We start from the raw sequence: 25,150 nt of genomic DNA, 5'->3' as shown, positions 1-25,150 counted from the left end.
CTGATTATTTTCCTAACTGAGGGGATAAATCTGGTCTTAGTTTTATCAACTTTTTGAGATTATTAAACTTATTAAACTACTTATTTTATTTAGTAAAAACTTATTAAACTACTGAGATTATTAAATTTATAAACTACTTATTGAAACAAAAACAACTTACCTTTTGAGATTATTAACTGATGAGTCACTAATTAATTTTGCATGATATTTTTCTATGGCTGTATTTACCTAGCAGTTTAGTCTTGAGTAGTAGTAAACTAATCATGCCTTTGTCTAGCGGCCTCTTCTCACCTGTAAGTTATGAGGCTGATTCCAAATTATTTATAGAGGAGATAAAGGCAATTAGCATTCATGAAGTCAAATGATCCTCTTCAATAATGTCCAAATTTGTCCCCAGCAAATAAAAAAAGAATATGGAAAGTTTCCTATTATGAACTTCAAATTTTATACCTTCTATTTCTGCCATGCTGGTGAAGTGAGTAGGCAGTGCCAAGAGTTAATAGGTTAAGGAAACGGAAGAAAATAAGGGAGCTAGGTAAAGTACAAGCAGTAAAGCAATCCCCAAAGTGCTGGGAACTGTCTCAAATTCACCTAAAGTTAAATTCAGATATAAAGAATGTGGGTTGGAGAGCAGGTGTACAATAAAATATGAAGGCATTACAAGTTTCTTATTAATCTGAACAGAAAATTCGCCAAAAAATAAACAAACAAAACAAAACAACTCTACTTTCTACATTTCCAGAAGCAGATCTCGTACTTGAAAGTTTTCCTTGATCCTTTCAGGGTTAAAGCTTTTAGGAATAACAACTACTCCTCTCTGGATGTTGAAACGCAAAACGATTTGAGCTGCTGTCTTCTTGTACTTTTTCCCCAGTGCATTAAGAAGTTCATCCTTTAGCAAAGGTGGGGAAGATATATTCACCCTTTAAAAAAAAAAATCAAAACCTGCATCATATTTAGCTCAAGTAATGAGAACAGATGGTTAGTCAATCACCTCCCTCCTCTGACTCCCTATCCCCCTGGCCACCTACCACTTCAGGTCACCTGTAACCAATTTCTCAGAGAGCAGAGCACTCAGTGAAGAGTTGCTTTTAACATGAAAAGATCAAGAGAGACAAATTTATAGAGCTGCCTCTTTTGGAGGGTAAATGGTATTTCTTTGAAGGGTCTTACAGAGAGAACTGGGTTGGAAGTAGGCATATGGGGAAGGCAGGAAGACCAAAGTGGAAGAAATAGAGGCACAACTATTAGAGTCATCTTCACGTAGAAAAATTTCTACTTAAGCCTATGGAACACATCACAGCAGAAGTGCTATATTGGAATACAGAAATCAAAAAATTCTAAAATTTCAGGATATGGTCATGGAGACTGTCAGATAATACCTAAACATTTGTGGGGGTATATCCCATGTTTCAGGCATTGTTAGGTAATTTCATACATACAGTAATAAATTCTTTTATTTTTTTTAATAAATTTTTATTTATTTATGATAGTCACACAGAGAGAGAGGCAGAGACACAGGCAGAGGGAGAAGCAGGCTCCATGCACCGGGAGCCTGACGTGGGATTCGATCCTGGGTCTTCAGGATCGTGCCCTGGGCCAAAGGCAGGCGCCAAACCGCTGCGCCACCCAGGGATCCCAAATTCTTATACCACCTTTGTGAGGAAGGTTTTATTAGCTCCAATTTGTGTATATAGAGAATGACTCAAAGACTTTGTTACTTTCTTAAAATCACAGAGCCATATAATCTTGCCAACCAAGTAATTCACATCAGTTTCATACTCTACACCAAAGGAAACACTGCTGAAGAGATATACAGCATTGCTTACCAGGTTGGATTCCTAGAAGTCCCCAAAGGGCTGTATGCAATAATGACAATATCACGTTGTTGACAAAATTTCAAGAGTTTTGGCTGGGTGAAATACGGATGGCACTCAACCTACATGGTTGCATTAGAGAGCAGAGCACAAAATTAAAGCCTTGGAGGAATGCAGTTTTACACAGTTTTTAAAAATTTCTTCAATAAAACCCATTTAAAAGTATTATGGATAATGAGGCAAATGCTAAATATTATTCCTAACAAGGAAGTTGGCATTGTTTATTGGTGAGATTAATTAAAACATGGTTAGTGAGGTCACCATCTGTAGAATAATCCTAAAATCAGTGGGGAGCAAATTCAGTTTTGTCAAGTTAGCATAGTTTAAAATTTTGAAGGAACCGACCTAACTATCTAGTCACCATTCTAGCAAATGCATTTTTTTTTTCAAATACAATTTTCTGTAACAAAAAAGCAGTCTCAAGGTTCAGATTACAGCCTAGTAAGTAGAAGTGACATGTTGCAAAAGCCCTCTCTCTGTAGCTATCAGGCATCTAAGAATATTTTCACAAGGGGTAGAGCATGTATAAAATGAAATTTAAAGATGAATTTTGTCATCTTGGCCAAGAGTTCTTTACACTATCCAGTGCAGGCCTGCATTCATCTTCAGTATCTTACTGGCAAGATTCCTGCATTAAAAAGTGCTTGTGTCATGAAGTTCTTCTCAACATGTCTTCTTAACCGCTATGGTAATATTTGACCTATGCTTTTCTTTCCTTTTTGGATTAAAATCAACCAACGCTGAATTAAAATACTTGAAGTATATACTTATCTTGATTGTCTGGAATAGTATTTGGTGAGTTTTATTTCTAGAAGGCACAAGGAGATGCTACTGATGAAGTGGCAAAGGTAAACTGGGCCTCTTTGTAGTGGGTCTTCTTTCTTCTTTCTGTTCTCTAATTTGATACACTTTTTTTTTTTTCCTGACATAATCTTGTTCCTTTATCCTAAGAAACACTTGTGGGCTTTCCACCCCTTGGAACATTTCTTAAATAATTCTAGAAAGTAACACAGACTAAAAAAAGGCAGGAATCACACTCTTTAGTGTTTTCTTCCTTTATCTCTCTGACTTCCGACATCACTCTACTTTTTCATTTTCAATCTTGTCTATTATTGGTAGACCAGTCTCTACAAGACATGTGTTTTATCACATCACTCCACTGCTTAGAAACTAAGTATGAATTCCTTAATTTAATGCCCGCCTGCTCATTCCAAATACAAAATTTAAGGACTCCTTTCTAATCAGACTGGTGTGCTGTTGCATGTCTCTGGCCTTATTAAATATGTAGAAGTATGTAGGTATACAACCCTATGTATATGTGTATGTGTGTGTTCATAAACGCATTGAACGTTTTATAATCTACTCTTTGAAAAAGGACTTCATATGGCTTATGGCAACATGTGTGCATAATAAGGCTATCACAATTAGAAATAGAACAAATAGATATGTGCATATTGAATCTACGACTGAACAATCTGTGAACTGAAATCTGGGAGATTAGAGAGAGTTGCATTGGGCAAGATACTAGAAACATCTGCTCATGGGATCCCTGGGTGGCGCAGTGGTTTGGCTCCTGCCTTTGGCCCAGGGTGTGATCCTGGAGATCCGGGATCGAATCCCACGTCGGGCTCTCTGCCTCTCTCTCTCTCTGTGACTATCATAAATAAATAAAAATGTAAAAAAAAGAAACATCTGCTCAATGAGAACTTTTGAGTTAACATAAAAACTCAAATAACAGCATAACAATATAATATAAATCTTTGCATAGAGAGTTGTTAGGTAAAAATCCTAGGGCATATCACTAAAGAGACACCCAGTGAGGGAAATTCTGGGGGTGGGAGTAGATAAGTTAATAAGATCCAAGTGCATACGAACTCACAGAGAACCATATTCCTTCTTTTCAGAGTATTTATCTAAGTTTCTAATTACCAATAACTTTTGTGATTGATTCATATCTGCTCCCCACTAGGCGGCTAGTGCCTAAGAGGAAGGGCTGTATCTGTCGTTGGTTTCTTATGCATGCCTAAAGCATAGCAAAGTGCCTGGCATAAGGCAGGTGCTCAGTGACTGTTGAATGAAAACAGTAACAATACAGAGAGGAGCAAGCCAGCATCTTAGGAAGGAGCTTCATCAGGGCTGCAGCTTGGTGGGGTCATTTCAGGCCAGTGGATGATCCTTGTTTGGTATGCTGGCACTGGATGCTCAGTTTCAGGTAGAGGGTAGTGATAGTTTCTGTTGTCACTTGATGTCATCATTGCCCTGAACTAGCTCATTTCCAAGGTGAAGCATATCTAAGCACACTTGCTTCCGTCTTTCTTAGGGACTGGTTATAGCCCTTTGTGGATGGGCTAGTGGAGATTCAGTCTTTACTTTTTCTTGTTTATTCTGTAAAATTGAGGTCACTTTTCAGTGTCTTGACATGTCTGGGGCTTTTACAACACTATTTGATAGTGCAGAACTTCAGATATCAAGAATCTCACAAGGTGAAGTTAAGCTGACTCTTACGACAGGTGAGTTCTTTGACTTGATTTTTTTTTTTTTGACTTGACTTTCTTAAAGATGGTGGTGCCAGAAAGTGGACTATTAATTTGCATTACTATTTTCCCCTTTATAGCTTACTTTCTGTAAATTGGAACTGCTGATAATGAATGATGGTTATGACCTGTTCCTCCTACCCTTCTCTCTTAGACCCTGCGAAGGAAGACAGTAACCTCATTCTGTGTCTTTCTTAGAAGTGTGTTGAATTTTCATTTAAGTTACTCAAAAATATATATATAGATTTCGAAGTCAGGACACCTGTGATTTAGGCATAGTGAATAGGGTTAGGAAAAACTGAAGAATTTGGAGATCTTGCCTTTCTCCCCACCTCTGTCCCTTCATTTGTTACTAGAGTTAGGTATGTGAGATTAAATGGCCTGAGGTAGAGCCACAGTCTCCTTTGAATTAGGCTGGGAAAACACTGCATGACAAATGACCCAGTAGGAAGGCTTTCAAGAGATTAAGTGAGGGATGGAGCCTGGAGACACCTTTGTGTAGACAGGCATCAGAGGTAGTACTAAGGAATGCTCAGGCTCTGAGAATGAGTACAGAGTGAGATAATATTCTTTGTGCCTTTGTTCATAAAGTCTTTGAAGAAATATAAACATTTTGCAAATTATGCTTTTGATTTATTCTAATGGGAAAATTAGTTTTTAAGTATGTGAATTATGAATTACACAAGGTCTTCAGGTATGTATCCCTTATATATAAGTTGTGACCACCCTGTATAATGCCCACAATATGTCATCATGTTCCTGGGCTGAAAGCTGTTTGAACTAAACGTGTGTTTCTGGAGTGTAGGTGGTCATACCCCAGGCATAGGGTAATGGCAGGTGGCCAGTAGACCTGCACTTTGATCTGTACCATCTCGAGTGTTGATATACTCTGCTTTCCATATCATGAAGCAAACGAACAAGCCTGGGATATGATCTTCCCACATGTCTTGTTTCCTTTGCAGGGTACATTTGTGAAGCTGTTCATGATTCTTGTGCCAACATATCAGGGTATTTCTTCCTTGGCATGAGAAGACACACTGTCAAATTCTTACTCCATTTTTCCTTCTGAGGTCAAAAAGCATCATCTTTCTTTGTACATTTGTAAGAAAAAGTGTGTCATTTTGGCCTTTTATAACAAAATATTGTCCTTGGGGGTGCAGGAGGGAGATGAGCTGGTGAGAGGAGGAATAAAGGGAGAGATTTAGATCAATTAGGAGTCAAGTCTCTGCTCCTCAGAGCATATGGTATAGTGTTGGCTTAGGTGTTAATTAGGAAGTGATCTTTCTAAATATAGCAACACTTCTGTTTTAGCTGTGGGCTATTGTCATGATAGGTAATAATTCATTCTTTCTGTTATGAACTCAAAGAAGACTGTTTTGAGTTACTAAATATGATGAATCAAGCAAACAAGTCAACCATAACTCCAATACATGAATCTTTACCCTAAGGGCATTTTAAAATGTAGCCTCTTAGTGTTTTATGAAGTAGAGTGAAGAGAGTATCATTATCCCCATTTAACAATATTTTGTTGTGATTATAAAAATAACATATGCTCCTTATAGAAAATTTGGAAAATACAGAAAAGCATAAAGAAGAAAACAGAATTCACCTGTAAAATTCACAGGCAGAGTTAACCACAGTTAGTATTTTGATATATTTCTTTCCAATATTTTTCCTATGCATGTTTTTATTTTTATTTTATCTTTATTTATTTTATTTTTTTAAAGATTTATTTATTTATTCAGAGAGAGAGAGAGAGAGACAGAACACAGTTAGAGGGAGAAGCAGGCTCCATGCAGGAAGCCCGACGTGGGACTCGATCCTGGGTCTCCAGGATCACACCCCGAGCTGCAGGCAGCGCTAAACCGCAGTGCCACTGGGGCTGTCCCCTATGCATGTTTTTTTTTTTTTAATAAATTAATTTTTTATTGGTGTTCAATTTACCAACATACAGAATAACACCCAGTGCTCATCCTGTCAAGTGCCCCCCTCAGTGCCCGTCACCCATTCACCCCCACCCCCGCCCTCCTCCCCTTCCACCACCCCTAGTTCGTTTTCTCAGTTAGGAGTCTTTTTCTTCTCCCTTCCCTTATATTCCCTTTCACTGTTATTTATATTCCCCAAATGAATGAGACCATATAATGTTTGTCCTTCTCTGATTGACTTACTTCACTCAGCATAATACCCTCCAGGTCCATCCACGTTGAAGCAAATGGTGGTATTTGTCATTTCTAATGGCTGAGGAATATTCCATTGTATACATAAACCACATCTTCTTTATCCATTCATCTTTCAATGGACACCGAGGCTCCTTCCACAGTTTGGCTATTGTGGACATTGCTGCTAGAAACATCGGGGTGCAGGTGTCCTGGTGTTTCCTTGCATCAGAATCTTTGGGGTAAATCCCCAACAGTCCTATGCATGTTTTTAACTAATGTATTCACATCAATACTCTATTACATTTTGTATCCTGGTTTTTCCCTTTAATATTATGGCCACTGCTCTTTTGCTCAAAAATGATTCAAAAACCTCTTTTATTAAGATTTTATATTATGAGATTTATAATTTATTTAAATATCCCTAATTTTTCATATTTGTGTTGTTTCCTTTTTTTTCCCTCTTGGCCTTTATAAACAGTGCTGTGACAAACACACTTGAAAGCTTTCAGATTTTTTTCAAAATGATAAATTCTTTTCTTTTTTTAAAGATTTATTTATTTATTTATTTATTTATTTATTTATTCATGAGAGACACACAGAGAGAGGCAGAGACACAGGAAGACAGAGAAGCAGACCCCCCACAGGGATCCCCACCAGGGATCATGTCCTGAGCCAATGCAGAGGCTCAACTGCTGAGCTACCCAGGCATTCCCACAGGGATAAATTCTTAGGAATATAAGACTGTGAACATTTTTTAAGGCTCTTGACACTTATTGCCAAATTGCTTCCCAGTAAAATGAAAAATTTGCACTTGCTAGCAATTTATCACTTGCTTATATGGAACGTTATGTTAAAAAAAACAAAGCAAAAGCCTTGCTGTTTTGACGCAATATAAAATAATACTTTAAATTTCTGTAATTATCAGTGCAGTTGAACATTTTTCATATGTTTACTAGTCTTGCAATTTGTCTTGAATTTCTGTTCATAGTTCTTTTACTCACTTTTCTGTTGAGCTTTAGTGTTTTATCTTTGATTTTTTCATTAATTTTTATTAGGCTCTTATTTCATAAGGATATGATCCCCTTTTCTATTATATTCAAAAATATAATTTTCCATTTTACTTGCTCTTTGTTTGAATTTATTTATTTATTTATTTATTTATTTATTTATTTATTTATTTATTTATTTATTTATTTGAGAGGGAGCAAGGAAGAGCAGGGGGGAGGTAGAAGCAGACCCCCTGCTGAGCAGAGCCCAGTCCCCCACCCCCTACCCGATCTGGGCTCTATCTCAGGATCCTGGGATCATGATCTGAGCCAAAGGCAGATGCTTATCTAACTGAGCCACCCAGGCGCCCCTGTTTCTAATATTTTTGGAGTTTAATGTTTTTATACTATATATAAATATGTCCATTTCTTTTATAATTTTCCCATGGCTTCATTTTCTATCTATAGCTCTAGAAAACTAAAATTGTTTTGTAGCACTCACAAATGATTTCCTCTTTCTCCTTTAACTTCTGATCAAAGAGATACTAGGAGTAGGACATGAGGCAAAGATCTGTATTGGCTTCTACATAACTAACCATTTCCTCCACACTATCTACTGAAAAATTCACCTCTTTGCCACTCGTTTGTGTTATTGTCTCTATATTAAGTTTTTATCATACTTGGGCCTGTTTCTAAGATATTTCTTATTTTCTATTAATTTAAACTCTGTATATCTTAATGTCTGGCAGATCTAGTTCCTCCTCATGATTTTTCTTCAAAAAATTCTTTGGATTATTTTTGCCTGGATTTGAACTTGCAAATCTTTTTTTAAGAGACATAAATTGAGAGAAGTCAAAAGACTTGCTCTCATGGTCCTATGATGAGATATGTGTTAATGACCACAAGATTTCCAACTCCTACTCCAGCATTCTCCTGTTAAGTAAATATTGGAATCTCCCTCTACTCCTCACATTCCCCTCTCCCCTCCCACCTCCTGTCAAACTGTACCTGGTTGCTGACTGGCTTATGTTTGAGTCCTGGTTTGTTCAAGATGAGCTCCAGCTGCCTGCGGTTAAAATTGGAAACTCCAAGGGATTTCACCAAGCCAGCATCTTTGCAAGCTTCCAAAGCCTGATGAGTAAAGGCCAAAGGGTTAAGACAAAAGCCTCAAAACAAATGAGAATGTTTACGGGGGTGACAATGAATTCTTTAAGAAGGAAAGTCCCTGGGTATGTTAACAGACATTCTGTGAAGATTTAAAAAAAGTGGGAGAGATAGGCAGGAATTCTGTATTTGAATTAGTTTGGGAAACATTGTACAGCATATCTTCCCCTTGCATTTTCACCATATATACCAGTGCATTAAAAATGATCTTATTTCTTGAAATCTGTTGAGGTTTGCTTTATAGCATGGTATCTGATCCATTTTTATAAATGTCTGGTGTGTGTGAAAAGGTATATTCTCCTTTTATTAGATACAAATTTCTCTCTCCTCTTGCTCTGTGTCTCATACACACACACACACACACACACACACACATTATATACAAAGCTGGGTCTAGCTTTTCCTGGCTTCTCAATAATTTAAAGGAATATGTTAGAAATTTCCCACTATATTAGAAAAATTTATCAGTGTCTTCTTATAGTTTATTGACTTTTGCTTTATATATTTGAAGATATTTTATATGGTACCCATGTGTTTAAATTGGTATATTTTCTTGGTAAATTGACTCTTTTATCATTATGCTATTTGCACTTCTTTATATAAATTTTTTTAAAGATTTATTTATTTATTCATGAGAGACAGAGAGAGAGAGAGAGAGAGAGAGGCAGAGGGAGAAGCAGGATCCATGCAGGGAGCCCGATGTGGGACTTGATCCTGGGTCTCAACCCAGATCACAACCTCAGCCAAAGGCAGAAGCTCAACTGCTAAGCCACCCAGGCATCCCCCCTATAAATTTAGAATCAGCTTTTCAATTTCTTTTGGTATTTTGACTGGGATTGCATTGAATCTATCAGTTTGTGGAAAATTAACATCTTAATATATTCGGTCTTTCTATCAAGAACATGATGTATCTCTCACCTTAGAGTTTTAAAATTGCTCTCAGTAGTGGTGCATGGCTGGCTGAATTGGTAGAGCATGTAACTCTTCATCTTGAGGTTGTGAGTTCAAGCCCACATTGGGCATAGTAGATTACTTAAAAAATAAATTGCTCTTAGTAATATATTTTAGTTTTTATTGTTTAACTCTTGCACTGATTTTGTTGGATTTATCTCTAAAACAATATCATTTAAAAAAGATTTAATTTCCAATTATGTGTTGCTCACATATACATTATGTATAAATACAGATCTTATTTCTCGTCCTATGGGTTTATTTACATGTATGTTTTCAGTTTCCAATATCTGATGGTTTTTCAGATATATTGTTGCTCATGACTTCAAATTTAATTCTAATTTTATCAGACAGCCTACTTTGTATAAAGAATATAATTTAATGTGTTGAGATTTGTTTCATGTCTCAGTGGACTATTTTGTTAAATGTTCTATGTGTACTTGAAAAATAGCATTTTGCTATATTTTGGTGAAATATTCAATAAATGTCAATTAGGTTAAGCTGGTTGATAATGTTTATTTTTAATTTTAAAAAAAGATTTATTTATTTATTTATTCATGATAGAGAGAGGCAGAGACACAGGCAGAGGGAGAAGCAGGCTCCATGCAGGGGAGCCCGATGCGGGACTCGATTCTGGGACTCCAGGATCATGCCCTGGGCCAAAGGCAGGCGCTAAACCACTGAACCACCCAGGGATCCCCGGTTGATAATGTTTAAATCTCTTCTATAGATTTTATGTCTACTATTATTCTCAATTATTGAGATAGAGGTTTTGAAATCTTTGACTATAATTGTAGATTATTCTCCTCTTCAGTTCTCTTCATTAAGATTCATGTATTTTGGAGTTCTGTTATGAGGTGCTGTTACTAAGTTCTGTTATTAGGATAAACACACTTCTTTATCGTTGATAATACTTTTTGTTCTGAAACCTTTGCTAACATTAAAATAGCTACTCCCAACTTTCTTTGGAAGGAAATAAAAGCCTAGTATATCTTTTTCTATTCTTTTACCTTTTTTTCTTAATCTTTTACTTCTAACCTATTTGTGTCTTTTATTTAAACGGGTTTCTTCAACCAATACCCACCATTTGCTTCAACGTGGATGGAACTGGAGGGTATTATACTGAGTGAAGTAAGTCAATCAGAGAAGGACAAACATTATATGTTCTCATTCATTTGGGGAATATAAATAATAGTGAAAGGGAATATAAGGGAAGGAGAAGAAATGTGTGGGAAATATCAGAAAGGGAGACAGAACATAAAGACTCCTAACTCTGGGAAATGAACTAGGGTGGTGGACGGGGAGGAGGGCGGGGGGTGGGGGTGAATGGGTGATGGGCACTGAGGGGGGCACTTGACAGGATGAGCACTGGGTGTTATTCTGGTATGTTGGTAAATTGAACACCAATAAAAAATAAATTTATTATAAAAAATAAAACGGGTTTCTTATAAATAATATATACAGTGGGGTTTTGCTTTCTATCTATTCTGATAACCTCTGCCTTTTAACTGAGTTGTTTAGACCATTTACATATATTGTGATTATTAATATAAGTGAGTTTATTTTATTTATTTTTTTATAAGTGAGTTTAAATCTCTCATCTTGCTCTTTGCTTTCTATTTTTCCCATCTATTCATTTTTCCTCTTCTTTTCCTGTCTTCTTGATTTATTATTGTTTCTTCCATTTTTTTTCTTTATGGCTTGTTTGCTATACTTGGGAAGTTTTATCATTTTCTCTGTATATTTGATATTCTGAAATTTCACTGTAACGTACCTAGGTTTTTCTTCTCTTTTCTCTTTGGTGATCCACACCTTATCTTTTTTTTTCTTCAAATATTACCTCCTTTTCTTTTTTTCTTTCTTTTTTTCCTGAGACTCCTATTGTATGGATGCTAGAAATTCTAATTTTATCCTTTACAATTCTTAGCCTTTCTTTCATACTTAAAACATTTCTTGTACTTTCTTTTTTTTTTTAAAGATTTTATTTTATTTTTTAATTTCTTATTTATTTATAATAGTCACAGAGAGAGAGAGAGAGGGGCAGAGACACAGGCAGAGGGAGAAGCAGGCTCCATGCACCGGGAGGCCCGATGTGTGGATTCGATCCCGGGTCTTCAGGATCACACCCTGGGCCAAAGGAAGGCGCCAAACCGCTGTGCCCACCCAGGGATCCCTCTTGTCCTTTCCTTCTTCACGTTTGGGGGAGGATAGTTTCCTCATTCTGATCTTTCAATCTGATAATTTTTTCTTTGTTTATATCCATTCTATTTTTAATCCCATTTATTGCATTGTTTTACACTTTACTAGTATTATTTTCACTTTTTTTTAAAAGTCTATTCCTTGTTCTTGTTTCATATTGCTAGCATCTTTTCTTATCTCCTTTGTTATATTAATTGGCTAAAAAGCTTAAAGTTCTTGGTCATCTGTTCTGTTTATGTTTGGATCTCTAATTGAGATGTGTGGTTTCTTTTAAAATAAATGCCTTGTAATTGGGAGTTTTACACATTTTTTTTTCCTGAGGATACTGGCTATGCTATCAGGCAGTCCTTTGGAAGGGAACACGTGACTCCAACCTAGTCGTCTACAATGAGGTCAGGAATGAGTGTATGGTCTCTTGCGTGGAGGTCCCCAGGCATCAGAAACCCAATCAATGCTTCTCACCCCTCAAAATAACTCTGCAATTCAGATAATTCATCTATTACCTATGAGGGTTGGAGGGGAAGTCCATTAGAAAGAGGTACATGTTAGGGCGTCTGGGTGGCACAGTCAGTTGAACTTCTGCCTTTGGCTCAGGTCATGATCCCAGGGTCTGGATCAAGCCCCATGTTGGGCTCCCAGGGAGCCTGCTTCTCCCTCTCCCCCCTGTTTGTGCTGGTGTGCTCCTCTTGCTCTCTCTGTTCTTCTCAAATAAATAAATAAAATCGAAAGAAAGAAGAGAAAGAAAGAAAGAAAGAAAGAAGAAAGAAAGAAAGAAAGAAAGAAAGAAAAGAGAAGAGGTACTTGTTAGAGTGTGATTTCCCAGCCTTTGGAGTTTTGAATGGGAGAAGGAGGGAAATGGTGGCCAGAGGTCAGATAGTAACTTATGTTTTTCTCAGCCTCTCACAAGTGCGGGATTTCAGTGCTATTCTTACTTGATTCCTGAAGACATCTGAACATGAGTCTTAAGTTTCTATATGTATGGAGCAGATAATACTTGTTCCAAGGCTACAGCAGGAGAGAAGGAAGAGCAAAAAGAACTCTAAGGTCCTTTCCTAGGTTATCCTCTTGCAGCTTGTTGGGCTGCCTTCTACTCTAGGTAAAAGCTGCCATATTACCTCATAAACAAACCAGTTGAAAGATCTGCACCCCTCACCCCCAACATGAATCCATATAGGTTTCCTTAATTACTTTCCCCAGTTTTCCTACTCTTATGATTTTGGGGAAGGAGCCATCAGTTTGTTCAGAACTGGAACCAAATTATTTTCAGTTTTTCATGTATCACTTTACGTTTGTTTCTTTTAAACATCATATTATTGATTTTCATAAATCAATTTGAGAAATTTCAAAAATTTGTGACTTTATCTCATTGATATAGTTTTATTTATGCTTACATTAGAACTTATTTCCTTTACTTTCTTTTTCCTTCTACACTTCTCTCTTCTTTTGGCATTCTTCTTTTCCATCAAAACAAAATCAAGAATTTTTTCAGTGTGCAGAAATGGGGATTTTATACATCTTTGCTTATGATTAGAAATAACCTGTTCCAATTATTACTATACATTAGGAGTAAAGGCTGCATCTCTCTATAAATTGAACAGAATAATCAGATCAGTTTAAAAATGTAGTCTTCAAGAAAAGAGGCCATTTGAACTTACCTCCCAAGTGGCACACAGATTTGACTTGTGATATAACCATTTGCCATTCTCATCTTTAGGGTAGATTTCATCTCCAGGCTATAAAAAAGAATGAGTATAAACTTATTTTATTTATATCTGGGAATTAAAATTATGGCATTTGAGTTGTCATTATACCATATACCCTGGGCCTGGGAAAGCAATTCAATTTTAATTATTTATGTATAATAAATATGACATATTAGTCTCATCTCACTGGCATTCATTTTCCTTTATTTATTGACAGATTATTATTGTTCTTTTTTTTTTAAAGATTTTATTTATTTATTCATGAGAGAGAGAGAGGCAGAAACACAGGCAGAGGGAGAAGCAGGCTCCATGCAGGGAGCCAAATGTGGGACTCTTTCCCAGGTCTCCAGGATCACACCCTGGGCTGAAGGTGGTGCTAAACCACTGAGCCACCTGGGCTGCCCCCTTATTATTGTTCTTAAACCATGAAGTTCTCTCATAATGAAAGGAATCTGTTCAACTACCCCCTCCCACCTCACCCCAATGACACAGACAAAACTAACAGGTGTCTGCATTTCGCCCTAACTCTGTTTTTCTAGGGCATGGTGCCCTACATTCTGAGAAATAACTTCAACCACAAAATATATTCTTCTCTAGCCTGACCATGATCCACATCTCAGACAACCCCTGGACAGAGCCAATATACCTGCCATTTCTTGCTCTACCTGGCTAAGAGTTGATCCCCTCTCTACACACCAATTCCCCATACAGCTACAATCCTCTCCACATCCTTCAAAACTCCTTAAAGGCCCAGCTTGACATAAACTTGGGGCCAACACTTTTCTGGATGTCTGGTTCCTCTCCTCCCTTGGAGAGTGAATAAACTCTCCTCTTTATTCTCCACTCTTTGTGCAATTCTTTGCCACCCTCATTACCAGCCACTCCAACACTTAATAACAAAATTACTCATAAATAAAGAGTAGAAGTTGAGAATTAGGATATTTAGGCTCAGCGTTTTGATCTAACCCTAAGCCCAAAGTTGAGAACAACAAATTTTTTTTAAAAGATTTTATTTATTAATGAGAGACACACAGAGAGAGGCAGAGACAATAGGCAGAGGGAGAAGCAGCTCCTTGGAGGGAGCCTGATACTGGACTCGATCCCCAGACTGGGGATCATGCTCTGAGCCAAAGGCAGAAACTCAACCACTTGAGCCACCCACGCATCCTGAGAACAGCAACTTTTTCACTCTAATAAGAAAACAAGGATCATCTTTAAGGGTGAAAAGAAGTTTTTCAGCTAAGAAAAGTGTAGCTAATGAATGGAACACTCCCTAAGCATACGGAAAAACTTAGCACATTACTTCTACCTCTTTCGCTATATCTAAAAATGGGAACCATCTCTTGTGGGCTTGGAAATAGGATTAGAGAGAAATAAAAGATGATTTCTAGGCTCCTTGGTTGGCTAGTGGTGATCATTCCCTGAGTTTAGGCTAGCAATCAAGAGTTTTATTTTGGATATTTTGAGTTTGAAATGGCAATTTCCACATTCAGTGGTTATTTGAGGAGGCAATTGAACAGAGAAGTCTGAGAGAGGTTCAGAGAGAAGTCTTGGCTGCACGCAAATTTGGGAGGGATCAGCACATAAAGTGGTATTCAATCCATGGGATCACCTGTAGAGAAAGTGTGGCTCAGTAAGACAATATTGAGGATAGAGTACTGGGCATAACGGCCCTTTGGATGTTGGCAGGGAAGATGCTGTCAAAGCATCTGGAGAGGGTGATACAATAGAACCATAAGCTGAAAATGTTTAAAGAAAAAGGTAGTAGTCATCTGTATTGAAACAGATCAAATAACATGGGGACAAAGTGTCTTTTAGATGTGGATGATAGCATGGAAGTCTGTAGACCATGATAATTTTTTTTTTGTTGAAAATCAAGCATTTGGACAAAGTCAATTATATTCTTAAATATTTAAAAAATTTTCCTTCTGCCATTTCACCTGAATGATGAAACTTCCCCCTGGTGATAACATTTTCTTAATTGTCCTCTTTAGTGAAAATAATTTCTTCTCAATTCTGCCTGTCTCAATGAGTGAGAGCGGGGAAAAGGGCTCCTCTCCCCTTGATGTCCCATAATAACTCATGTTAGTTGCCCCTTTCCTATCTCTGATTTCTAAGCTTTTTAACCTCTCAACACTTATGACCCACATTTTCACTCCAGTCGTCTCCGTATTTCTTGTCTTTTGCATATCCTAGTTTTACCTCTGTTCAGAAATGGCTTTATGCCTCAATTCTGAACTCTGCTAAATAATTTTTACCTCTCCAGATTTTAAGTAAGTCCTTATCAAGCCTGCACCCATGTTAAATATTTCCATGATGCCTCCCTTAGGCTTCTGCTGTGTCTACTTTACTAGTCCATTCATCCTGATAAAACCATTGTCTTTGTCCTCTGTTCTTGCTCTTTAGTGCAGGCCATTGCTGGAATAATCCAACCCTCTAAAAACCCATGATATTGACTCTCATTCCTGCTCAGCAGTAACTTCATTCATCTTTCAAAAATGTTTTATCGTGGGGTGCCTGGGTGGTGGAGTCAGTCAAGTGTCATGCTCATTTTCAGCTCAGGTCATGATCATAGGATTCTGGAATGGAGGCCTGCGTCTGTCTCTGTGCTCAACATGGAGTCTGCTTGAAATTTTCTTTCCTTCTCCCTCTGCCCCCCAACCCTTGTGCTTTCTTCTCTAAAATAAAATCTTTAAAAAAAATCCTTAAAAATGTCTTGTGATTTTTTGGTATTTTGTTGTTCTGAAATTGTGTCTGCTTGTTAAATTGACATTCAAAAAATAATAAAGTGCTAAAATGTTTTAGCAAGAAAGATTTCTTGTTAAAAAAAAATCAGGAGAGGGCAGCCTGGGTGGCTCAGCAGTTGAGTGCAGCCTTCAGGACAGGTTGTGATCCTGAAGACCCCAGGATGAGTCCCATGTTGGGCTCCCTGCATGGAGCCTGCTTCTCCCTCTGCCTGTGTCTCTGCCTCTCTCTTTCTGTGTGTCTCTCATGAATAAATAAATAAAATATTTTTAAAAAGCATGTGATATTTTGGCTTTGAAGATTGATTTCTCAATCATAGGAATTACAGGTTCATTTGGGAAGTAATGTCATTATACTGTGTCATTTTTCACTGTTAAAAATTTTACCTTCTCTCTGTATCCTTGAGCCTTGATCCCATCTAAGAATAGGAGTAGAAACTTTCTGTTGACCTTTCCCGAAAAGATTTTAGACATCATCGGTCAGCCACAGAAAAGTAAATTTCATTTTCTCACTTTTAGACATAGGCTTTTTCCAAATCTTTAAGAGTTAAGTGTAGAAATCTACTCTTTGAATATGAGTGAAGTTAGTTGTGTGAGGATGAGGGCTGAGGTTATAACTCCCAAGAACCTGAAATTAAAAATCACTGTAGTCCACAGGGTATTGGGATTGCTAGGTTCATGAGGACAAAACAGAGGGGCAGGGTTATGGGGTTGGCATCAGGGAGCCCACCTTATGGTCCTGTTCTAATGGACTTTAAACCTGAGTGAGGGGATCCCTGGGTGGCGCAGCGGTTTGGCGCCTGCCTTTGGCCCAGGGCGCGATCCTGGAGACCCGGGATCGAATCCCACATCGGGCTCCCGGTGCATGGAGCCTGCTTCTCCCTCTGCCTGTGTCTCTGCCGCGCTCTCTCTCTCTCTGTGACTATCATAAAAAAACAAACAAACAAACAAACAAACCTGAGTGAGTTATTTCCTTGTTTGGGGCCTCAACTTTCTCTTCTGTGAAATTAGGTTGTTGGGATATCTTATACTAAGGTTCCCTTCTACCTAAACATTTCAGAATATTATCTATAAAATGCCAGATATTGTGCCTGTAATTTCACATATATAATCTTAATGACTCCTCGCAACATTTGTCAAGTTAGTGCTATTGTGTCCGTTTTACTGATAATGAAATTGAAGTTCAGAAAGAACCAAAAAAAAGAAAAGAAAGAAAGAAAGAAAAAGAAAGATCAAAGTGATTATTGCTAGTAAGTAGTAAAGCTGAAAATAAGTCGCTTATATGTGTGACTCCAAAGCCCATTCAGACTTGTCCACTCTACTATGTTAAGACTATATGGAAAAGATCAGATAATAACCTGACCAAGTCATCTGGCTTATATGTGACAGAGCTGGGATTCAAACTAGGCAGCCTGCTTCTGGAACCCATGATCTTTATCACTATGCTAAGTGGCCTCTAATTAATTACAGTAGAAATCTGTTATTTTGTTTTCTATCATACTTGTGCTGTCTCTTCTGGAGGAGCCCTTTCCATGTTTTTTGGGTGGGTTGACTCAGCTCTTATTCTCGGTCAAAGATGTCAGTCAGTCCCCGATTTGGCCTTTTGCAAAGGTTAGTCAGTAACAGGTACATGACCTAAGGAAGGCTAGTCAGTATTTCTCTGTGAGGTTTAACATGTGGTCTCTCTTTCTCTGAGTTGTCATGTTGTGTTGACAATGTAGGCTTGGCATGTAAATGGCCATTTTGCCATCAAACAGAAAAGGATTTTTGAGGACGAAGCCAACCAAACCAGAGATAAAAGGCCAGATACATAGTTTGAATTTCTGGATCCAGCTGTGCCTGAATTGTATCCCTTGGAATTCCTGGCTCCCTTTTTAGCTAACACCAACTTAAGTTGGATTTCTGCCATTTATAAAACAAGTTCTGACTAATTCAAAGATTTTGGGGTATGGCAAGTAATGAGAAGTTGTTTAGGCCAACATGGGATAGTGGACAGTGAGAAGTATCCCCCCTCCAGCTGAGAATTGGCAATCCTTGCTCTGCAAGAGCATAGAATCTGTTAAATTGTTGTCTTGAGTCTCAGACAAATAGGCCTACTAAATGGTGGAGCTTTAGGGGATGTAGTAGAAAACCACTAGGTATTAGAATTTTCTGGCCATTTTGTAGTCTTCAGGCATGTATTGAAAGAAGTGTTTGTTGCTACTGGGCTTGTAAGACAAGAGGTAAGATGACATTTTATTTTATTTTATTTATTTTATTTTATTAAGATTTTATTTATTTATTCACAAGAGACAGAGAGAGACAGAGACAGAGAGAGAGAGAGAGAGAGAGAGGCAGAGACACAGGCAGAAGGAGAAGCAGGCTCCATGCGGGAGCCTGACATGGGACTCAATCCCGGGTCTCCAGGATCACACCCTGGGCTGCAGGCGGTTGCTAACCGCTGCACCACCGGGGCTTGCCCATGACATTTTATTAAAATGGGTACTTCGTACTTCTGGATGTCATCCAAGATGACAGAAGTTCATATCTGAGCCTTCTGGAGATAGATAAATTAGTGACAGCCAAGAAAGGAAGGTAAGAATCCTAGAGGGAAGTAGTATTGGACTTTGTGAGAATGCTGGTTGTCTTTGAAGATAAGATCTCAGGCCACAGATGCCCTACTAGACAAAGGGGCATCCAATGAATTGCAGACTGGGTATAAGGAACACATTAAATGTGCCTGACTGTTTTATAGTATCTTCTCTTTCTTTCTTTCTGGAGGTTTCTTGTTAGGTGGAGGGAGGGAGGGAGGGAGGGAGGAGGGAGGGCTGCTGGAGGGGAGGGAGGGAGGGAGGGCGGAGGGAGGGGAGGGAGGAGGAGGGGAGGGAGGGAGGGAGGGAGGGAGGGAGGAAGTGAAGGAAGGAGGAAGGAAGGAAGGAGGAAGGAAGGAGAGGGAGGCGGGAGGATTCTTTCTTTCTTTCTTCTTTATTTCTTTCTTCTTCTTTCTTTCTTTCTTTCTTTCTCTTTTTCTTCTTCCTCCTTTCCTCCTTCCTCTTTCTTTCTCTTTCTTTCTTTCTTTCTTTTCTTTCTTCTTCTTTCTTTCTTTCTTTCTAAGATTTTATTTACATATTTGACAAAGAGAGAAAGAGAACAAGCAGGGGGAGCTGTAGGCAGAGGAAGAGGAAGGAGCAGACTCTGCTGAGCAGAGAGCCTGATGTGGGGATCATGACCTGAGCCAAAGGCAGATGCTTAACCGACTGAGCTACCAGGTGCCCCCGTTTTATAGTATTTCCAATCAGATGGAGGTCAGTAAGCTAAATGTGAGGCAGATGTAAAACAAGGAGCTTCTTTACTAAGAGACAGAAACCATAGGCCATGGATTAGATATAAGAAATGTGACCCTATTAGATTTTTAGTTTTAATTACTCATTCATGGACCTGACTGAATGTAAATTTACTGAAAGCTTATTACATTTTAAGGGATATTGCCTTGTCCATTAAATCTCAACCTGACCAGTAAAAGCCTATGATTACCAAGGCCATTGTGAAGTCTCCAAACTTCTATCTTCATGAAGTAGGATGCAAAAGGGCAATTTTTCCCAAAGCCCATCTTGGATGTGACTACAGAGGAAAGCCAACAAGGAAAGTATTTCCAGAGAAAAGAATAGGGGCAGCCAGGTTGGTCACATAAAGGAATTCTGGCCACTGTAATGGCAGAGTCTTGTTCTTTCTGACTAGCAGCAGAATCTGATTTACCTTGTGAACAAGTAGCCAATTTCATTGTTCAATTTCTCCTGCCCTCAATGAAATTTTAAAGCAGTGACTGCTCTTTAGCAGTGTATATATACATATAGGTGTGTTGTTTGTTGCTGGTTAAATAAACAAGTCCATAGATTGAGAAAGTTCAAAGAAGTAGTGAATTTGAACTAGAGGAGTAGATATTACATAGATACCCTCCCCTTGGATCTAGCTCCAAGAACCTGACTATTCTTTGGGTTATTTCTTTTTTGGAGGGGGTGGAGGATGAGCAAGTTTTCAGTTGCATATATTATGTTGCATTATGTTCTGCAGGGACATTTTCATGACTTTGTAAACAGGAAGAAAGATGTGTCTGAATGCCAGGTAACTAAAATGTAGAGTATAGTTGGGGGACTACACGTTGGTTTGGTGGGGGAGAGTTTAAACTATAGTTAAAGACAAGATATAATAGCAAGTACATTGGATTATGAATCAAAAACTAGGGTTCCAGGTCTGAGTCTGTTATATATAATCTCTACAGGCATTTGTTGGGATTGGTCAGTACTATCTGATTTATAATAACAGAACACCTTAACACCTTTATCACCTCTATGGTGATAAATAATGAACTAGCTTCATAGCTTCACACACAACTGCTGGCTCATGGTTGTCTAAGAGCAGAGACCTATCTTTAGGCATCTGAGCTCACCTTGAAAGCCATGGGTATTTCAATGATGTAAAGATCCACATAATCTAGCTGGAGGACACTAAGTGTCTTCTCCAGGGTTGGGCGGACCATCTCTGGGTCATGCTTTGTAGCCCACAGCTGAAAGAATAAAAGGTGATAGTTAACTAACATCTGCACATTTTTTTTTTTACAATAATACAACCCTTAACAAAGCACTCATATACATTATTCATTCATTTCATTTTACAAAAATATGCTTATACTGCATGCAGTATCATCTGAGTATAGGATAAGCTCATACAACTCCTGACACCCAGAGTATACTTTATCCAAATATAGTACCAGAGACTGGAAGATCCATCTGAAGTATAGAGTACCTAGTTTGGTGACAAAGTCTTGCCCTGCTCCCTGCTAATTTCTGAATTGACCCTCAGCACTTTCACTTTTCCTTATTGTGTAGGTGGGAACATTATCTGACTAGCTGGCTTCAGCATTTTATTCTCATGACAGTCTGATAAAAGGTGTGCTTTAGCGGGACAAGAAATATGGTTAGGTGAGTGACTTCACTGGATCCTTCACCTTGTGACAGGTGGTGCAGAAGCTGGTAAAACTTTAATTATTGCAAATGTTTAGATTTCCTTTTTTTGCTGCTTTGTTCTCATTTGGTCCTACTCAGACCCCAGGGAAACTCTGCCAATTCCTACTAAGAAATTACTGGCTCTCTGGCTAAACTGATAATGTCACCAAAATGGTGGTGTGGGAGACCCCAGCCTCATCTTCCAATAAAGGTCAATAATTAGCTATCCACAGATGAAAATGGGGAGATATTGGTCAAACAGTACCAACTTCCAGTTATAAGATGAATAAATTCTGGTGATCTAATATGAAGCATAGTGATTATAATTAATACTATTGTATTATATACTTGAAAGTTGCTAAGGGAATAGACCTTAAATGTCCTCACCACCAAAAGGAAATGACAATTTTGTGATATGATAGAGATGTTAGCTAATACTATGGTGGTAATCATTTTGCAATAAATTACTGTATCAAGTCAACATGGTGTACACCTTAAGCTTGCAAAATGTCATATGTTGATGATATCTCAATAAAGCTGGAAAAAATAAAAGAAATTTAGCTTAATGAAAAAAATGAAATTAGTCAATCTCTAAAGTGTTAGGTAATGAAAGATTAAGGTTTACATTGTCAAACTGAAGCACGTGTACCCTTGAAGTCTATTAAGCACAGGGTACTGAGGGATCCTCAGAGCCTTGGGATAAAGTAATACAACTCCTTGGAGCATCAAATTTGTTCAAAGTGTTTTTGGGAAAAAATCTTGAATTTCTGTACCCTTTTTTTCACAAGTTAGGGCAAGTAAAATTGATAAAATTTGATTTTTCTGTACATTGGACAATGATTTTTTCTTGCCTTCAATGCATAAAGAAGAGAAAACACAGTGAAAAGAGTAGTGGAAAACTATGTTTTTATCATTACTGTAGGCCCCCTTGGTGAGTTATTGCTGCCATCCCATTCTAGCTGAAAATTGTTTTACACATTTATTTTTATTCAACAAAAACATATCGTCCTAGCTCTGTGCCAGGTACTATGTATAAATGCTTTGTAAATGTTAACTCATAGCAACTTTATGAACTAGATGACTTAATTTGGTTCAAATTTTCCAACATGATAGACATTGCAATAGCTTCAACTGTTTACCAGAGTAGATGAGAAGAAAAGGTTTTTGGTTTATTTTCCTTGGTGGTAACTTAGAATCTAATTTTTACACTGAAACAAAATGAAACAAATGAGTTTATATTATGGGGAAAAATATAAAAGTCTAAAAAAATTTTAGGACAAGACATAAGTCTTCAAAAATACTTCTAACTTTGGGCAGGCTGCTTTGGCCTAAGTTCTCAGGATCTGAGTTCTATATTTTTCTTCCCCAGAAATATTTTGGGAGCAGCAGGTTAAGATTTGGTGTTTACTCTAAGGAGACACTGTGTAATAATAAAATCTTAAGGAATCAGAATTATAAAGCTATAATAAAGGAGAAAGCTTCAGGCTGATATTTTGGGATAGTGGTGATATGTGGCCCCTTGGAATCATAATCCATAAGTGGCTGGGGACTTGGGGAACTATAAACACCTAGGGAGCTTGGCAAGGAGCCTGAATGGGGAGCTGGGAGGAAGGGGGCGGTGTATGGGAAATGGATGAAGTTAGAAGCAGTATCTTGTTCTCTTTTAGAACACTCAGGAGAATTGTATTACATGTTCTCCAAAGTTGTACAGCTTTATTTCTGCAAAGCTGCCTGTAAATATACATCCTATATTCCCACTGGCTTGCATTTTAATCATAATGCTTTATCCTTATGATTGCACTTCAGTGGATAGTGATTTCTAATATTGGAAATCTCAAATGCTCAAAATGTAGTGATATAAACATCGTATATCCACGCAATAGAGCATTATTTGGCCATAGAAAATAAATGAAATTCTCATACGTGCTATAACATGAATAAACCTAGAAAAATGTTATACTAAGTAAAAGAAGCTAGACACAAAAGGCCACATATTGTATTATTCAATTCATATGAAATGTCCAAAATAGGAAAACTATAAAACAGAAAGTAGATCAGTGGTTGTCAGTGACTGGGGGGGTGGGGGAGGGAGAAGGAAAAATGGGGAGTGACTACTGGTGGGTATGGGGCTCCTTTTGGAGTGATGAAAACATTCTGGAATAAGGGAGTTGAAATGGTTACATAACTTTGTGAATACACAAAAAAGCCACTGGTTTAAGTTGGCGAAATTTATGGCACGTGAATTGGAGCTCAATTTAAAAAAATAGCAATCTATGGACAAATAGGCATACAGAAAAGAAAAAGAAGTCTTCCCTTTTATTTTTTTATTTTTTTTTTTAATTTTTATTTATTTATGATAGTTACAGAGAGAGAGAGAGAGGCAGAGACACAGGCAGAGGGAGAAGCAGGCTCCATGAACCGGGAGCCCGACGTGGGATTCGATCCCGGGTCTCCAGGATCACGCCCTGGGCCAAAGGCAGGCGCCAAACCGCTGCGCCACCCAGGGATCCCAAGTCTTCCCTTTTAAAGAAAGCTTTGGCAAATGCTTATGTAATATGAACCAACTTCTGTCTTGCCTCTGCTCCTCAATTTTTCTGCTCTGTAGATTTGTTCTTCCCATATTGTCTTAACCTTTTTTTTTTTTTTAAGATTTTACTTATTTTATTTATTCATGAGAGACACACACACACACACACAGGCAGAGACACAGGCAGAGGGAGAAGTGGGCTCTATGTAGGGAGCCCGACATGGGACTCAATCCCAGGTCTTCAGGATCACGCCCTGGGCTGAAGGTGGGGCTAAACTGCTGAGCCACCTGGGCTGCCCCCCATATTGTTTTAAATCAATACTCATGTATGAAGAAGGAGATTTGCCTTAACCTTCAATGGGCTAATTAATCAGTCCCTAAATTCTGGGCAAGAATGAGAAATTTGGGAGTTGAGAACTCACCCTTTTTTGGAGTTCTTTTTGGAGAAAAGTGACACCAGATCCACTATTAATATAAGGAATTGGAGATTGAAGGGAAGATCTTACCTTTCCACAGTAGAAAATATCCTCCCTCTGCACCTTTCCTTCTGCTATCTTCTCCCTGATGGCCTCCCCCACTTCATGCTCATTTTGGTAGATGTAGGCCCCATCAATGTGCCGGTATCCTGTGTCAATGGCAATCTTCACTGATTTTGCACAGGTCCCCTTAGGGGTCTGAAATGGCAAGGGGGTTATGGTGGGGAAGAAGAGAAATGGATCTTTCTTTTCATGATTCTTCATCAGGACACTCAGCACACAGACATTGTTTTTACAACAAAAATGACAAATTCCCAATTACATGTTGTGATCGGAAGATGGTGTCTGGAGGCTAAGGACACTGACCTCACAGGGAACTCCCTTCCCACCCTCAGTGGGGGACTCTATCTTTCCGAAGTCTGCCCTAGCTTTGTGGCCTCAGAAATGTAATTTGATCAGTTTTACCAGGGACAAGAGATTTCACGACAGCCAAGTTATAAGAGGGCACAAGTTCATTGAAGAAGTCTCCATTATAAATTAAAGTTTGGGATAAACTGAGATATATCCACAGAAGGGAATATCATTCAGTAATAAAAAGGAGTGAAATACTGATAATAGCAACATGAGTGAATATGAAGACAATTATACTAAGTGAAAGAAGCCAGACGAAAAATAATGATTCCATTTGTGTAAAATACCAGAAAATGAAAACTAATGTATAGTTCAGACGCAAATCAGTGATTATCTGGGGTGGGAGACAAGGGGTGAATCCCTCCATGGGTGGCAGGGAGGAATTATGAAAGAACACAAGGAAACTGGGGATCCCTGGGTGGCTCAGTGGTTTGGCA

General features: G+C 38.1%; 1 protein-coding gene across 1 annotated transcript; it reads right to left on the bottom strand.

Moving 5' to 3' along the window:
* Positions 1-715: 715 nt before the first annotated feature.
* LOC119879323 (aldo-keto reductase family 1 member D1-like) lies at positions 716-24,566 on the bottom strand. The gene is made up of 6 exons (XM_038589662.1): positions 24,333-24,566; positions 20,744-20,860; positions 13,526-13,603; positions 8,565-8,687; positions 1,830-1,939; positions 716-923 (listed from the first exon to the last, which is right to left on the bottom strand). The coding sequence occupies exons 1-6, from the start codon at positions 24,564-24,566 to the stop codon at positions 731-733; spliced, it is 855 nt and encodes a 284-aa protein (XP_038445590.1). The 3' UTR covers positions 716-730.
* Positions 24,567-25,150: the final 584 nt, after the last annotated feature.

Source organism: Canis lupus, unplaced genomic scaffold (assembly GCF_011100685.1).
Source record: "Canis lupus familiaris isolate Mischka breed German Shepherd unplaced genomic scaffold, alternate assembly UU_Cfam_GSD_1.0 chrUn_S622H784, whole genome shotgun sequence".
Taxonomy (NCBI): Eukaryota; Metazoa; Chordata; class Mammalia; order Carnivora; family Canidae; genus Canis; species Canis lupus.
Note: the sequence above shows the minus strand (reverse complement) of the source record. Positions and strands in the feature narration are given on the sequence as shown.